This window comes from Saccopteryx bilineata, chromosome 2 (assembly GCF_036850765.1).
Source record: "Saccopteryx bilineata isolate mSacBil1 chromosome 2, mSacBil1_pri_phased_curated, whole genome shotgun sequence".
Classification (NCBI taxonomy): Eukaryota; Metazoa; Chordata; class Mammalia; order Chiroptera; family Emballonuridae; genus Saccopteryx; species Saccopteryx bilineata.
This window is the reverse complement of record NC_089491.1, coordinates 256666160-256682526: the sequence shown is the minus strand read 5'-3', so window position 1 is coordinate 256682526 and position 16367 is coordinate 256666160. Positions and strand designations below refer to the sequence as shown.

Sequence of the window (16367 nt, the reverse complement as noted above, 5' to 3'; positions counted from 1 at the left end):
TGTACCACGATCATTTTTGAGTGATATTACTGTAAATGACCCATTTTTCATCAGTGATGATTCTTTTCAAAAAAGAGTCGGTTTCATTGCACTTGAGATGCATATCACAAATACTGATTTGTTAAGTGAATCTTTCAATTCATGTAGAACCCAAATATTGAGCCTCTTAGTGAGTCTACGACATTTTAAGTGATTTTCAATTGTTGTGTGTGATACATTTAACCTCTCTGCAATCTCTCGAACAGTTATATGACGATTCTCTTCAATTATGGCTTTGATTTAGTCATCATCAACTTCAGTAGGTCGACCAGAACGTTGGTCATTTTTGAGTGAAAAATCTCCAGAACAGAATTTTTTAAACCAGTTCTGACAAGTGCATTTTGTTATGCAATCAACACTATAAACTTCACATATCTTTTTGTGAGCCTCTGCAGCTTTACGGAAATAAAAAAGTAAAATATGCTGAAAATGTTTGTTTATGCACTCCATGTTAAAATTGACCCTAAACAGCCTGACCAGGTGGTGGCGCAGTGGATAGAGCATCAGACTGGAATGGGAAGGACCCAGGTTCGAGACCCCAAGGTCTACAGCTTGAGCGTGGTTTGAGCAAAAGTTCACCAGCTTGGACCCAAGGTTGCTGGCTTGAGCAAGGGGTTAATAGGTATGCTGAAGGTCCATGGTCAAGGCACATATGAGAAAGCAATCAATGAACAACTAAAGTGTCGCAACGAAAAACTGATGATTGATGCTTCTCATTTCTCTCCGTTCCTGTCTGTCCCTATCTATCCCTCTCTCTCTCTGTAAAAATAAATAAAATTGACCCTAAACTAACAGCTACAAACAAAATGACGCACAACTTGCTTCTAAAGTAAGCTAAATGTGACTGATATCAAATATCAAAAGGAAAAAACCACAACACTGACGGAAGTCCTTCAAAACAATTACAATACTGTGGCAACCAAAAATACTTTCTTGCCAACCCAATATTAGTTGATTTAGCATGAGGAACTCAGAAACTCTCTTCCTTCTGACAAATAGGGCTCTTCTCCCACCACAGTACCCCAAATTCAGCTAGAGACAGATGGATTTAAAAGGTGGGGCACATGGGAGGGGAGAGTCCAAAGCTCAATAGTGGGACAAATTCAAAGTGGTGGATTAGAGCTGGCCACACTTCCCAGGAAACCTGCAGTTGTTTGGGCAGGAAGTAGTTCCAGAGAATCCCATAGAAGCATCTCAGCAGTGGACAAGAAAAGAGGAGGGATGTGTTGTTCAGGCCCTCCTCCTCCTCTCGGTCCAAGTTTGCCCCAATGGTATGAGCTCCCTATTGTCGAGGCTTTGGCTAGCAGCTGCTGAGCATGCCCAAGCCCCATTACAAAGGCAACCTTCCGTACAGGCCCAAAGGAGGCTGGGTGAAAGCTGCACCCTACTCACCCTTAGGGGATACTGAAACTGGCCAAATGGTTAAAAAGCCGTAAGGATGGCCATGCTATTTAAAAAGCAGCTGAAGACCTACAGGAAGCAGATGGAGAGCAATGAATCTTGACACAGATTGGGGGGTTGGGCAACAGAGGGCTTTGGGCCGCCATTCCAAATGATAGGCAGTCTGTATGGGCCTCTGGATAAATTTCAAGTGGAGAATTGGTTCTGTGGCTAAATAAGCTGGACAACCTGTACTATCATCTAATTTATTTAGAGGAGGAATAGGGAGCCAGAGAGGGCAGTAATTTGTCTTGAAGCCTTAGGAATTCAAAGGTTCTGCGGGACCTGGCACATTCTAAGTTACCAGATGAAAATAGCCAGACTGCCAAACAGGCAGGCCTGGCAACATTTTGGCTCACTGTTAAATAGGATGTGCCTTGCCAGGCCCTTCATCTCTAGTCTTTTGTACTGTGGGGCCAGTGCCTCCAGCAATGCTGAGAATGGGCAAAGGACAGTCTAAGTCTTCAGACCCACAGTGGAGAAAGCATGTTCTTTTAAAGCTCTGCCTCCTGTGGCCAAGCTGGCTGTTCACTGCTCAGGGAACCAAGAACAATGTGGCCTCTTGGTTCCAAAGGAAGCCTCAGAGGTTCCATCTCCAACAAAGGCCAAACACTCCAGTGGAATCCTGAGGATGTTCCAGGAACCTTGGTGATGATCAACAGTTCCCTCACAGCCTGGCCCAGCCACAGAACAACCTTCGAAGAGGGTTGTTAGCCAATGGAGGCACCACCCACTTAGGCCAAGCCTTGTGTTCTATGTAAATGGCAGTTTGAGCCTCGTCTGTCTTAAATATTTATGGGAGCTGTGAACTCTTGGCCAATACTGCTTGAACCACAGGTCTGACAGTCATGTAGACCCAACAAGAAGAGCCAAAAAGCATTATCACTCAGATGGATACAGAGGAATCAGTTTTTCTCAGCCTGCAATTAATTCATGCCTTTTTTTTGGTAAACAAAAATGTCAAATCCTTGTCCTGATCTGGTAATAAATATAGTGAGGTTTTAAATCCTAATCCATGGGACACTTAAGGGCAGAGGGGGGTCATGTAAGGTGAACATTTTCCTGGTCTTTGCCCCTGGATTTTCATCCTATTTTTTTTTACTCTTTTGTAAAGTGACTAACCCAAGATTCAAAACTACAGTCCTACACCAGAATAGAAACACAATTGGCCAATGAGGATACTCTATCTCACTTAAATTAGTTCAACTCAAAAATCCATCTTTTTACCCTTTCAAATTAGTGAAGAGACTGCGTGCTGGCGAGTGTTTGTGTGTGTGTGTAAAACACAATAGTTGAAATTGGAAGTCTTTTCTGGAATATATCTTAGAATTTTTAATATATTCATCATCTGACAGCCATTTCTTTTTGGAGTTTACCCTATATACGGACAGATGAGTTAATGAATATATCCACACTCATCATGGCATTTTTCATGTTAAAAACATAAACCAAAATCTTTATAAATAGGGGACTATTAAATGACAGGACAAGTTACTGAAATGTTATGTGGTTGTTCAGAATAACACAGACCCCTATGGGCTATTCTGACAGTTTCCAAGATACATTAAGTGTGTAACAGAAACAGAACAGAATGGATTGTATATTTGTGTGCTCAGGATTGACAGTTTCCAGGGGTAAAAGAGGTATAAGGGTGGAAGGAACCTTGCTTTTCATGGTCTAGCCTTTGTATGTTTGAATTTTTACTATGTGCATGTGTCACTTAAAAAAAGACAAAAGGAGTCATCATCCCTCCCACTCCTTAAAAACAAGAGTAGCTGCACTCATTCACCTATTTGCTGCCTTGAAGGATGGACCTTCCTGCCATAAACCAGTCAGACCATCTGTCTCCTCCCAAATAGGTCAACTAGTCTGTGACGAGAAAAGGGAGGGACCCCTGCATTGTATCTTCCCACCAAGAACGGCAGTAGCTCTCCTGAGAAACAGGCTGCAGTCAGAACATCCAGAAATTGAAGGTAAAACATTCAAGAAATTCAGTATTTGTTTTTGTGGATATTGAAGATGAAGATGGAAAATTAAGGTAGAGATAAGAAATTTGAAGAGAGGTTAAAGCCATCATGGTGGAAAAAATGAGGAAGGTGCTGGACTTTATTAAGAAAACAGACTGAGTTCAGGAGTCTCACCAGTACAAGTTTATAGTATTGCCTTTTGATTACAGGTGTATAAATAAAAAAAAAAACTTGAGTATAACCCTCTGGTAAAAATGCAGAACCAACTTCCTTTTAGATAAAAACAGTATGTGTAGGGACAGAAATGGACCATATACTGCCTGGTATAGAGACAGAGCTGGACAGGGGAGGAATCACCAGCTTGAGAAACCTCAAAACTCAGAAGCTCTTCCAGAGGAAGAAACCAGGGTCTCTTCCAGTGGTATTTCCCCAAACTCCACTCTCCCAGGGTTGTGGTTTGGGGAAACCCAAAACCCACAAGCCATGGGTGCCTCTGGCATGTGCACAAGTGGATTAAGACTCCTGATTCTAGTGTGGCCTGCTTCTCTCACAAGAGCTCCCTAGTTTTGTGCAGATTTCACAGGGTGGCATATGGGCCACTGCTGACATGGGGTGGGTAGATGTCAGTGTAAATCACAGACCAGTGGTACAAGGCCTTCAGAAAACTCAAGTCTTCAAATAAGAGAGAGGAGAGCCTGACCAGGCAGTGGTGCAGTGGATAGAGCGTCAGCCTGGGACGCAGAGTACCCAGGTTCAAAACCTGAGGTTGCTGGTTTGAGTGTGGGATCAGACATGACCCCATGGTCACTGGCTTGGCTGGAGCCCCTGGGTCAAGGCACATATGAGAAAGCAATCAACAACTAAGGTGCCACAACTATGAATTGATGCTTCTCATCTCTCTTCCCTTCCTGTCTGTCCCTTTCTCTCTCATGTGCGCAAAAAAAAAAAAAAAAAGAGAGAAGAGCAGAGCATTGAGAAAAATCAAACTAGAACCTTTCCATTCTCTATTAAAGAGAAAACAACTCTTGCCTTTGTCTTTGACCCTGAGAAGTTGCTTGAAGAACACAGCTGTATGAGGCTGTGCCTGGACAGGAGTGAAGGTATGGTATGCTTCTGGAGAACCTCACTGTGGGCGAGAGGAACTCTGAGACCCTCTTCTGTTTGCCCCATAGTCAGGACCCTAACTGGGGGTGGTGGGGCCAGGCAGAGAAAGCGATTAAGGAAAAAGCAGCAACAGGCCCTCTAGACCCTGCCACCACCACATTGGTACCAGGTACTCTTTAATATACAAGGTCCTTTCCTAAAGGAAATCCTTTGGAATTCATTTATTTGGTGGGCTATCCAGGTCAGCAATGACCAGTGTCAGTTCTGTCTACTCAACCTTAAGTCATTGAGGTAGGAAACCTCATTGGCAATAGTTAACTGAAGAAATCACTCCAGCAGTGAAAGCTTGGGTGATAGATGGTGAGGTTGAAGAGGATCTTTCTTCCTCATGTTGTTGAGACAAAGCCATAGCCAAGACGACAGCTGCTCAGGTCAACACATCCCTAACCCAAAGATAGGAGCTGTTCAGTGCCAAGCCTCCTCCTGACCCATGGCCCCCGTTGGGGAGGGGGGTGTCCCCTGGATCAGAACCTCTAAAGGGAACATTATTCTTGGGAGGGCTCTCTCCCTCCCCTATCCTTCAGATCCCAACATTGTTCATCTTTTAGGAGAGACACCAGCCCTGCCCCTAGAGCCTCTTCAACTTCTGGATGGTGCTGGACTTGCCACATCTTGAGAAGCCAGGAGCCGATAAAAAGTGGCTCAAACTTGACATTCTGGTTTTGTTCTTTGCCCCAGAGTCACAAAAAAAAAAAAAAAAAAAAATATATATATATATGTGTGTGTGTGTGTGTGTGTGTGTGTGTGTGTGTACATATATATGTATATATATGTGTGTGTGTGTATATATATGTATGTATGTATAGTCTCACAGCAGGCACAGTATCTTGTTTCTTTTTAAAAATAAATATTTATAAACTTAGGGAGGAAGATTCAACGAATCAAGAGTATTTTTCCCTCCAAAAGCACGAATGTCCCACTGAGTCAAATCAAGGTAAAAAGTCTCCCCCAACCCGGGAGCTCTGCACTGAGGAGCAGGGGAGCTGATCTCTGGCTCTGAGTCCCTTAGTCCCCCTTGGTGATCAGGTCCTCGATGTAGGCATCCAGCTCATCATCTGTATTGATGTCAATGTCCTGAAATAGAGCAGGACAGGGTCAGCTGGGGGCCATAAGGTAGTGGGGGGCCTGCCCCCTCACCCTTCTTGGCAGCCTGTACGGCCCGAACCCAGAGTCCCTTTCTCTCCCTCCACCCCTCCTCCTGGCTGTTAGCCCTGTCCCCTTCTTGGTCATCCCCCCACCCCCAATCCTCTGTGCACAGATGACGCCCAGATTTTTCGCTTCGGTCCTGACTCTACCCCAAGTTCCACGTTGCCTTTGGTGTGTTGCAGGATTCTCAGATTCAATACATACAAAACAATGCGACTAGACCACCCCATCCCAAGTTGTTCCCATCTTAGTATAGGTCATCCTCTTCTCTCCACCCAGAGGCTTAAAACAAACCACAAGAATCACCGTTGTGCCTAACCAGGCGGTGGCACAGTGGATAGAGCGTTGGACTGGGATGTGGAGGACCCAGGTTCAAGACTCCGAGGTCGCCAACTTGACCGCGGGCTCATCTGGTTTGAGCAAAAGCTCACCAGCTTGGACCCAAGGTCTCTGGCTTGAGCAAGGGGTTACTTGGTCTGCTGAAGGCCCACAGTCAAGGCACATATGAGAAAGCAATCAATGAACAACTAAGGTGTCACAATGAAAAACTGATGACTGATGCTTCTCATCTCTCTCCATTCCTGTCTGTCTGTCCCTATCTATCCCTCTCTCTGACTCTGTCTCTGTTAAAAAAAAAAAAAAAAAAAAAGAATCACCCTGGTTTCCTCCCTTTCCCTCAGATATTATAGACCTGTCCACTACCCTCCCTCCTTGCTGTCACCTTACAAGGTTAAGGCCAACAGAATCTCTCACCCAGACAACAGTGGGAACCTCACTGGAATCCAAGGTTCTAACCTCTGCCCCCTCCAGGCCCTCCTACAACCAACCAGAGTAAGTGTCTTAGATTGTAAATTGGATGATGTCACACCCCTTCAATGACTTCCCACCTTGTACAGGCCCCACTTTTCCTATAGCCCACAACGCCCTACCTGAGGTCTAGAGTCCTGCTCCTCTCTCTTAAGCAGCCACACTCACTCTCGCTTGAGGGGTTCCCTCTCGGCTCAAATACCTCTTTAGAGAGACCACCCCTGAAAATCCTAGTCAAGTATCCTCCCCTTTTCCAGTCTCTCATTCCTTTTACTTGATGGCACTTCCCGCCATCATTAACTCTATCTCCTCCACTAGAGTGTCAGGCTGTGAGAACAGGAACCTTATCTTGTCTGTCTGGTTCACCCAGCACCCACAGGACAAGCACAGAGCAGGCCCTTGGTGTTTACTGCCTGTATGAAGGACTGAGACCCTACAGGGCACTCCTCACTTTGGGGCCACCTAATCCCATCTGGGCGTCATCTGGAAAAGAAAGAATTTCTATTTTATGGCTTGGAGGATTCTTAAACCAGGTTGTACATCAAAAATGTCTAAACAAGGGCAAAAGTCTGATACCGTGGGTCTGGCTGGGATGAGGCCCAGGCAGCCGCACCACCTCCAGCCCTCCTGGTCAGGATGCTGTGCAGCCAGGGTTGGAACCACATATTCCTGTGAGTGAGGAGAAGGGAGCAAGAGGTGCCCAAGTCCCCCTCCCTTAGAGACCCGGTGGTCCAGCTGCAGTGAGAGGAGTGCCTGGCTCACCTCCTGCACCTTTTGCAGGAGTGCCACGATATTGGTCCTCAGCTTCTGCAGTTTCTCCTCAGTCTCACGGAGCTTTCTCTCGGAGGTACGCAGGCTCTCCTCGGAGGCCTTGGCCCGTGAGTCGGCGCGACTCTGGTAGGAATGGCATAGATTCTGGAGCCCCACTTCATACTGCCTGAAGTACTCTTTCTGTCAGGAGGGAAGACAGAGGGTAGGTGCATGAGCTCACAGGGATCTCCAGAGACCTTCCAGATGAGCAATGGTTTCCCCAACTGGCTCATCGCAGGATTCTGAATCTGAGGGGATGTCAAACACCAGGGGAAAGCAGTCTCTAAGCTCTGGAATAGCAAGACCCTGCTGCCCATCTCGTGGGGTTGCCATGAGGACGAAGGCAAGATCAAATTTGTGAGGCACTTAGCAAAATGCTTTGGCCAACAGCAAGCTCTGAGTAAATGTGAGGGATGATTCTTACCATTCCAGGTGGCACAAAAAGACAAGTTACTCTCCTAGCTCACTCATACCTTTCTGACTTAACAAAAGACCTTTTATCAATCCATTTCCAAGTCACACCCCACAATGTCAGGACCAAAAGTTCTCTTCTACCAATATTTAGCAAGCAAATACCAACAGCAGATAGCTTCAGATTTGTGTAGTATATTTATGCAGCATCAATTTTTCCTATCTTCCCTGAGTCCCTGAAACTTCCAAGGGATGAAATAGTAAAGTTAACTACCAGTTTCTATAGACATGACTCTTTTCAAACTTTTAAAAGGCAGCAGAGAATTTGTTTAAAATAAAATGTTACATGGAATCTCAGTGTAAAATATTGCCCTGGCCAGGGAGCTCAGTTGTTTAGAGCGTTGTCCGAAAGAACAGAGATTGATGGTTTGATCCCCAGTTCAGGGCAAATACAGGAACAGATCAATGTTCCTGTCTATCTCTCCCTTCTTCTCTCTAAAATCAAGAAAATAAACATTAAAAAGAATTTTTAAAATTATTTAGGTAGTATCTCTTTAGGTTTTATTTCTTTTCGAAGTTCAAACTTGTAATATCACAATTTACTCTCAAGTGAGAAAGATAAGGCTACTTTAATGAACTCGAACTCACAAGTCCTGACTGACCAGTAGTTTAACCAACTCTAGCATGTATTTATTTCAATGAAGATGTGTGAACTACCTAGCACTGGATGGCTCCTGACTGCTACTTTTAACAAGTGTTACTATCAAATATTTAACTGTGTCACTCACCTTAGAATCTAGAATATTAGCCTATTAAACCATGATGGCAAAAGAAACTTCAAGTTCTACACAAAAAATAATTACCATGGCAGCACAAAGTGAATTTTCAAACCTGCTCCAAAGTATTAAAATTCAGTATAAAATGTTGTGAGTCTGACTGGGATTTGCATCAGTGGTTTTTTTTCAAACTTTTAAAGTAATTATAGGTTCACAAAGCACTTGATTTACCATATATACGCATATCTCACAATATATGTATATATTTGAATCTAATATTTACAGGACCACTGTGGGCTTTATAGAACTCCTGGTCCAGCAGCAAGGGAAAAAGGATGATCATTTAGGCTGTCAAGTACATAGTAATAGCCTTTATTGTGTCCGTGACATAAAAAAAATTAAAGTTTGGGAATTGGGCACCTAAGAACTGTATAATTGTTAACTAGTGTTGCCCCAACAAAATTCAGTTAAAAAAAATTAAAGTCTGAGTTATTTTAGACATTACTGTCAGAAGGACATCAAGTTGATGCATTAGTGATATACCTCCTTTTATAACAATAAGCTAACAAGAGTGTTTTAGGCTCACACTCCTGCTGACTGTTTCAGTGTGAAAAGCCAAGCCCACTGCAGAGATCCCACTGCACCCAGGTTTTGCTGTGAGTTTGGCAACAACTTTAAAGCAACAAATCTGACTGACAAGAAGGTGTCAGGCCAACCTGGACAACCTCCCAGCTGTTTGTTCCTGGGATGGGCAGGACAAGAGTTAAGTATGGAGCTTTCCATGAAGCTGTCATAAGGGCTGCCATTTTCCAGCTTCCTCAGTGTGCACCACCCCCTCTAATCTCACAGGGAAACAAGATGGCACCATGAGAAGAGTAAGACCCTTGTCCTAAGGAGTGCCTGGGTTCAAATCTGGGCTCTACCACATTAGACTCTGACCTCTCAGGGGCTAAATGTATTCAACTCCTAGCCTCACTTCCTTTTCCTAAAGTGGAATGGAGATAAAACCCCTATTTTTCTCTCTGGAAAAGCTTATTAAGAACACAGCTGCTGCCTGACCAGGTGGTGGTGCAGTTGATAGAGCGTCGGACTGGAATGCGGAAGACCCAGGTTCGAGACCCCGGGGTCTCCAGCTTGAGCGTGGGCTCCTCTGGTTTGAGCAAGGCTCGCCAGCTTGAACCCAAGGTTGCTGGCTTGAGCAAGGGGTTACTTGGTCTGCTGAAGGCCCGCGGTCAAGGTACATACGAGAAAGCAATTAATGAACTAAGATGTCACAACAAAAAAACTAATGATTGATGCTTCTCATCTCTTTCCATTCCTGCCTGTCTGTCCCTGTCTACCCCTGTCCCTCTCTCTCTCTGTCCCTGTTAAAAAAAAAAAAAAAAAAAAAAAAAGAACACAGCTGCCATGTGAGGGCCCAACATCTTGAATATACTAATCTGGCAGTTTCAATTCCAGTTCTCTAGAAAAACCACCCTAGAAAACTTAGCTATTCCTACCACCATAAACACAACCCTTTTGATGTGGATGGCTCCCAGATCCCCACCTCCAGCGCTAGCCTTCCACCCTAAAGATCTAGTCCCCAATCTCCACCTGTCCATTGGACATCTCTAGAAATTTAGTGCCAGTACTCCCAGCCCATCACAATTAAATCTCAACTAATCGTTCTTCTCTGATGAAAGCCCTCCTTTCTCTTCCAGTTAACAGCTTTGTCATCAACCTCCAATTCCCTCAGACTTGAGACGCAAGGAAGCATGTGACCTCTTCCTCTTCCTCCGTCACTAGCCTAGTCAATGACCACTTTGTGAACAACCTCTGCTATGGCCCTTTCAGCTGCTGGTCCATTCCCACCACTCTGGTGCCCATTCCTATCCCCTGGTATCTGATCATTTTTAACTGGAGCTGTGTCCTTCCCCCTGGTATCTCCCATCCACCTATCCTACCCAAACATGCTGCTACTAGAGTTACTCTCTTAGGAGCAGGGTCAGCAGACTATGGCCCATGGACCAAATCAGCCTATTGCCTGTTTTTGTAAATAAAGCTTTAATGGAAGAGTCACATCCTCTTTTTTATGTATTGTCTATGGTGGCTTTCAGGCTGTAATAGTTTAGTGGAGTTGTTGCCAAAGAGTGTGTAACCTACAAAGGTGAAGATATTTGCTAACTGGCTCTCTAAGAAAAGTCAGTTGACCCCTGTTCTAGACATGGTTCAGATTCCATCAGCTCAAACATTTTTCTGGCTTTCCCGTATCATACAGAGTGTAAGCCACTGTGTTTAGGACTGGACATTAAAGACACATCATATCCTGGCTATCAGGCCCCCTTCTTTCCAAAATGCTTACCCTTCACCTGCTTCCTTGACCTCCCCCATATGCCCCTTCATCCTGCTGAGCCTTTAATTCACAAATGCCCTCCTGCCCCAAATACTTTCCGTTATTCACACAGGCGCTTGCCAAAACCCACGTATTCCTCAGTCCGAGTCACTCTCTCCCCCTCCCCCAGGCTGCCCACTTCCACAGCATTTACTACTCTCCACCTCGCATCCAGCTACCTGGTAAAAATCCAGTCTCTACTGACTCTTAAGCTGCTTGGAAGCAGGACTCTTGCTACTCACTACCAGTGGAGGTGCCGCATCAACATTTGCTGGGTTAAATGAGACTCAGTGCTTATTTCCACACATCACGGGCCTCTGTGTATGTCTCTCTGAGAGTCAAGTTTTAGGTACTTTGAGCCTAAGTTCTTCACTATTGCCTGGGACAGGTTTACTCCCTCTGCTGGGATAGAGGAAAAGAGATGCATTCATCATAAAATGTCAAACCAGGCCTACCATCCCTAAGTGCGGACTCAGGCCCAGGGTCTCATGACACCAGAGTTGTGTTCAACTAGGCCACTTCTTTTTCCACAGTGCAAAGTCTCCTCTTCCATTCTCTCAGCATAAGAAAGGAAAACTGGTGGGAAGGCACACAACTGAAAGCTGGCAATCACAACAACGACAAGGGGGGCAATTCAGAGCATAAAACTAAAGGTCAGGTCAGACTCACCAGAGGAAACGTTATCAGCTCATCTGAATTCATAGCACTCAGCTCCTTCTTAGAGATGGGGAAACTTGGAGGCAGGAAGTACCGCAAACAATTCCTAAACAAGAAAAAAGGTAGGGACAGGAAATCAGAATGGCATGGAGGGGCAGAAAGCCACTGCTGGCCCCAGAGCAGGATGACAAACACACCGGAGAATCTGGACGAGCAGGTCGACGGTCTCATGGTTGGTGTTCGGGGCAGTGGTGTCAGGTTCGGTCCGGATACACTCAGAAGTGGAGGGGTCTGTCATGACCACAGTCTGCTGGGCTGTGGACAACTCTTCCTCCCCACCTTCCTGCTGTGTGTCAGGACTCTGATACTCAGGGGAAGGGGGCTTCATCAGCCGCACATCCTCACTGTCCTTTTCCACCCTAGGAAGAATACAGTGCTTCTGTCGTATCCCGAGCTCCCATAATGGGATACAGCCTCCCTGCCTTCGCCAACTCTGCTAACCCAGCCTCTTGGAAGGGGCATTACCAGCGGTCTCTTGGTGTTGTGTCTGTGGGCACATAGTCAAACTTCACCTTCCACCGCACCACGTGTTTGCCCACCTCCACAGCCGTGACACGTCCTGTGTACCACTCTCTGTTCACACGCACCTCCACGTGTAGCCCTTTATCTGAGAATGGGGATGGGGTAGAAGTCAGAAAACTAGACTAGAGCCCCCCACTTAGGGCTACCTTGAGAAAAGTTGTCCAAGGGTTTTCAGGGACAAGAACCCTAGGTGCTTACCCCTACTATGCCAAGGACATAGAGCCCAGCCACCCTGGTCTCCTTCCCCTTCTATCATGAGTTGCAAAGAGCAGCAGGATGAGTGACTGCCAGAGGCAAATGCCAAGAAATTAGTCTAAAAATACACACAAGGGTGTGCTTCTTCAGAATTCTTCTTGGAATTAGACTTGGAACCACTGTAGCATAGCAGCCCAAAGCCAGGAACGCCTCTATAAGCTTTCAGGATGAGCTGCTGCTGGCTGAGATGCCCTACTTCCCCCATAGGATGCCAGGTACCTCCCTGAACTCACCTTTCTGAGCCTTCTTGAGGTCGGCTGAATCCTCTTCCTCAGCACTGTCTGAGAGCTATAAGGAGAATGGAGTCTGTTTGAGGCAATCCCCAGTGTCCCTGAAGAGCAGACTTGCATGACTGGAGGCCAAGAGTCATCAGCCATCACCTTCATGCTAACTTACACGGCAATTTAAATCACCATGCCTTGCTAAGACTCACTCCTTAGATCACTATCTTAGGCATCTACCCTCTGTCATCTTTGTAAACAAAATAGCACGTAAGGGGCAGAATGTCAGGGACACAGGAAGCAAGGGTTTCAAGCCTCCCTGATCGTGTCAATGTGACCTCAGACCTGAGACTAGAGCCAGAAGCCAGTCTCACTCAGGATCCTACCTGGCACCATGTTTCTAGACATCTTTATGACTGACAGTCCTTCAGGGGTGAAACGCTTCTGGAAGACTTACGTCACAGAGCAGAAACAAAGCTGGTACAGACTATAGGTGAGAGCTGGAAACCCTGGGGAAGGAGGCTGACAACTCCACCTCGACTACCTACCTCATTCACATCCTTCTTTTCCTCCTTCACAGCAATTTTGCTCCGCTTGGACCTCTCCTTCCTCCTCTCAGCATCTTCCTCAGATTCTTCTTCATCAGAGACTTCAAGAGTCCGCTTCCGAACAGGGGTGGCCTAGAGCAAGGGGAGAGGGAATATAAGGAGTCATATGAGCCCTTGAGATGCAAGAAGATTCCATCTGGCCTAAAGGAACTTCAGAGAGAAGCTTATATGCTTCTTGGTCCCCAAAGCTAAGCATCTGATATAAACTCAGTACAGAGCAACTTCCTGGCCCCTATATTCATAAAGACCTTTGCTTAAAGCTGTCATGAAAGTCTCCTAGTTCACTCAATACTTGGCCTGCCTGGACAGCCACGCTGTGACCTCCTGAGACACACCAACCACTACTGCAGCCCAGCAAGGTGATCTGTCACCAGACCACCAACCTATGCCCACAGTGTAAGAAGCCAGTGGAGACAATTCAAGTTTGTGGCAGGTCAAAATTTAGAGACAGTAGTGAAAAGCTCCATGGATAAAGAACCAAATAGCTCTGTGCCTCTGACCAAGTCCCTTCAGGTATCTCAGCTCCTCTTCAGAGACAGCAGGTGATCACCCAGGCTCCTCCAGCAGAGCTTTGACCTATCCCAGTTTCACTTCTATACCACTGAGGGTGGGCTGGGGGCTGAAGGAAGAAAAGCATCTCACCAAGGAAAGTTTACTAGGTGGCTCTGGCTTCTTGACCACTGGAGTCTTGATGGGTCTGGGGGAAGGGACCTCCCGAGGGTTCTTGGAGTTGGGCAGCAGAGATGGTGACAGTGGCTGCACCAGAGGGGTGGGCCGAGGCATAGTCTTAACTGCAATGTTAGCAGGCTTTCGGGGAGGCTCAGGAGGCTGGAGAAGCCTGGATGTACAGGCCTCCTCCCGGGCTACCAGAGCAGGAGGCTTTGGGGTGCTGCTGATGACAGGAGCTTTTCTGGGCTGGTTGGTTGGCACGGGAGCTTGCAGAGAAGGGGGTCTGCTCGGGGCATTCTTGATCACAGCAGGTAAAGGAGGTGACCGAGGACGCTGAGGTCTACGTGCAGGTTCCTAAAAGAGGCCCAGAGAGAGTGAAAACATTGATGCTAGCACTGGACACCTGAAGGGAAGCCCCTCTCCTGCCCCTGGGCTTTACCTTAGTGGGAGGTCTGGTGGTAACTTCCAATGGCAATTTCTTCAGGTCAGCTTGGGAGCGGATGGGTGTGGTTTTCTGCAGGGCAAATATAATGATGAGGTTATCTATCTTGGTACATTAGAGCACTCTTTTTGGAAGCTCACTGTCTGGGATACAGGTCAAATAAAAAAGAAAACCTGGACCCACAGCCCTACTATTACGAGCTTCTCATTTTTACTGGAAAGACAAAACAAAACACAAGGACATTCAAGAATCCGCAAATTGCAAGCTTCTAGAGGATTAATCCAGCAATAGAGAAATTGAACTAAGTCCCATAAAAGAAACCAGAAAAGGTGAGAAAAGTCTGATGAACAAGGCCGAGAAAGGACAAGTGGGATACAGCAAACAGGTTGGCATGCATAAGATGTCTGAGTTAGTGAGAGCATCTGCACAGACATAGAAGTCAAAAGCTTTTATAATATATAAAGGGTTGATACCACCAACATATCTAAAAATAGCCCTCACAAATCAAGGGGATAAAAGCAGGAAAGACATGTTGTTAATGGTGGCTACCTCTAAGGTAAGCTATTTATTTCCTGGAGTTTTAAAACATTCATAAATTAATTGAACCACTTTGTAATAATATAAACAAAATACTCTGTCTTGTTAAAAGAATAATCAGATCATACTTGAGAACCAGTGTGCCTGGAGAGTCGAGCTGGAAAGCTTTGGCAGTACTCATGGGTAAGTGGAGAATGAAACTGAGCCTGAGGGAAAAGGGTCCCGGACAGACTTGACACAGCCTGGCTCTGCCCACTGCCCATGACCACACACCTGCAGGGCCTCCAGTTTCTCCTGCTGTTGGCGTATTTTCTCTGTCAGCTGCTTTTGTTTCTCCTCCTGTGTCTTCAGGTCCTTTTTGAACGTCCCCAGGGGAACCTTCTGCTTCTGCTCGGAAGCTTCACACCTGTACAGAGAAGGTGCTAAGAAGGTTGTGGCAAAATAAGGCTCCATATAGGGTAGGGTCCTTTCTCCTCAGCCAACCCGTACTGTCTCTCACCACAGCAACCACCTCAGAATTCCCAAATGCATGGAATTAATACTGCAGGACCCACGTATATTCTTATTTCCAGGACACTTATTATGTGCAGCAAGACAGATGTAAAGATTCAGGACCTCAAAAACCATAGTGAGAAAAAACATGATGGGAGGATGAAGATACCCACAATCTCCTTGTTAGAGAAAAGTGCTCACCGGTCCTGCTCAGGATCAGGGTTCATGGAGCAAACCCAGGTGTCAGGGTATTCTTTTTCGACAGAATTCAGCTGGAAGGGGAGGGTCCGCCACTTCAGACATAAATCTGTGACACAGAAATCACCCCCCACCAAAGTGAGCCACACCTACCAACAATATCTATCGCCAGGCCCTCCCAGCCAGGCCCAAGGCAAAGATGGCCCTGACTTTCCATTCAAAGTGCTTAACACTGGCTCCAGCTGTGCCATTCTTACAGAACAGTAATTCTTCTCAGGCACAGTGAGACCAACAAAGGTGGAACCTTTACATCGTGGCCTTTCAACGCCCCCAACCCCTCTTCCTCCTCTAGCAGGATCCTGGCTTAGTCATCACTCACCCTATTAACAATGTGGTGCCAAACCAAGTGAAGCCTAGCAGCTTAGATGACATTTTGCCTCAATCAGGAGGGACAGGTAGAATTCAGCACAGCCCTATGACTGAGCAACCAGGGCCATCACCGAACAGACTCATATCCCTACTGGGATTGTAAGTCCATGAATGTCAATGCAGTCAGAAGGCCAGCACAGGGACAGAGAGAAAAGAGGGTCAGAGACTATGATGGAAAAGAGTCAAGAGGAGGTTCTAACCACCAACTCACCACACTGGATGGTGGTTGGGATTTCCATAGCTCTCCGGCGTTTGTAACGGAGATCATTAGATGGGGGTTGGTTCCAGTTGGCAGAAAGGTAGCCAAACTCATCCCAGAATTTGATGATTCCCCGCTGGGCTGGAA

At 46.1% G+C, this 16367-nt stretch overlaps 1 protein-coding gene across 3 annotated transcripts in view; it reads right to left on the bottom strand.

Annotated features, from left to right (window-relative positions):
• Positions 1-5368: 5368 nt before the first annotated feature.
• Positions 5369-16367, bottom strand: part of MORC2 (MORC family CW-type zinc finger 2) — a 46277-nt gene continuing 35278 nt past the window's right edge. Inside the window, exons 15-27 of one of the 3 annotated variants that reach the window (XM_066260139.1) lie at positions 16233-16361; positions 15596-15701; positions 15176-15308; positions 14363-14437; positions 13897-14277; positions 13195-13326; positions 12659-12713; positions 12114-12255; positions 11786-12007; positions 11601-11694; positions 7326-7514; positions 7140-7232; positions 5369-5684 (exon numbers count right to left, since the gene is read on the bottom strand). In XM_066260139.1, coding sequence (XP_066116236.1) covers positions 5616-5684; positions 7140-7232; positions 7326-7514; positions 11601-11694; positions 11786-12007; positions 12114-12255; positions 12659-12713; positions 13195-13326; positions 13897-14277; positions 14363-14437; positions 15176-15308; positions 15596-15701; positions 16233-16361 — 1820 coding nt within the window. In that variant the 3' untranslated portion in view covers positions 5369-5615. The remainder of the gene's footprint in view (positions 5685-7139; positions 7233-7325; positions 7515-11600; positions 11695-11785; positions 12008-12113; positions 12256-12658; positions 12714-13194; positions 13327-13896; positions 14278-14362; positions 14438-15175; positions 15309-15595; positions 15702-16232; positions 16362-16367) is intronic. The other 2 variants (XM_066260141.1, XM_066260140.1) reach the window with 2 other exon arrangements.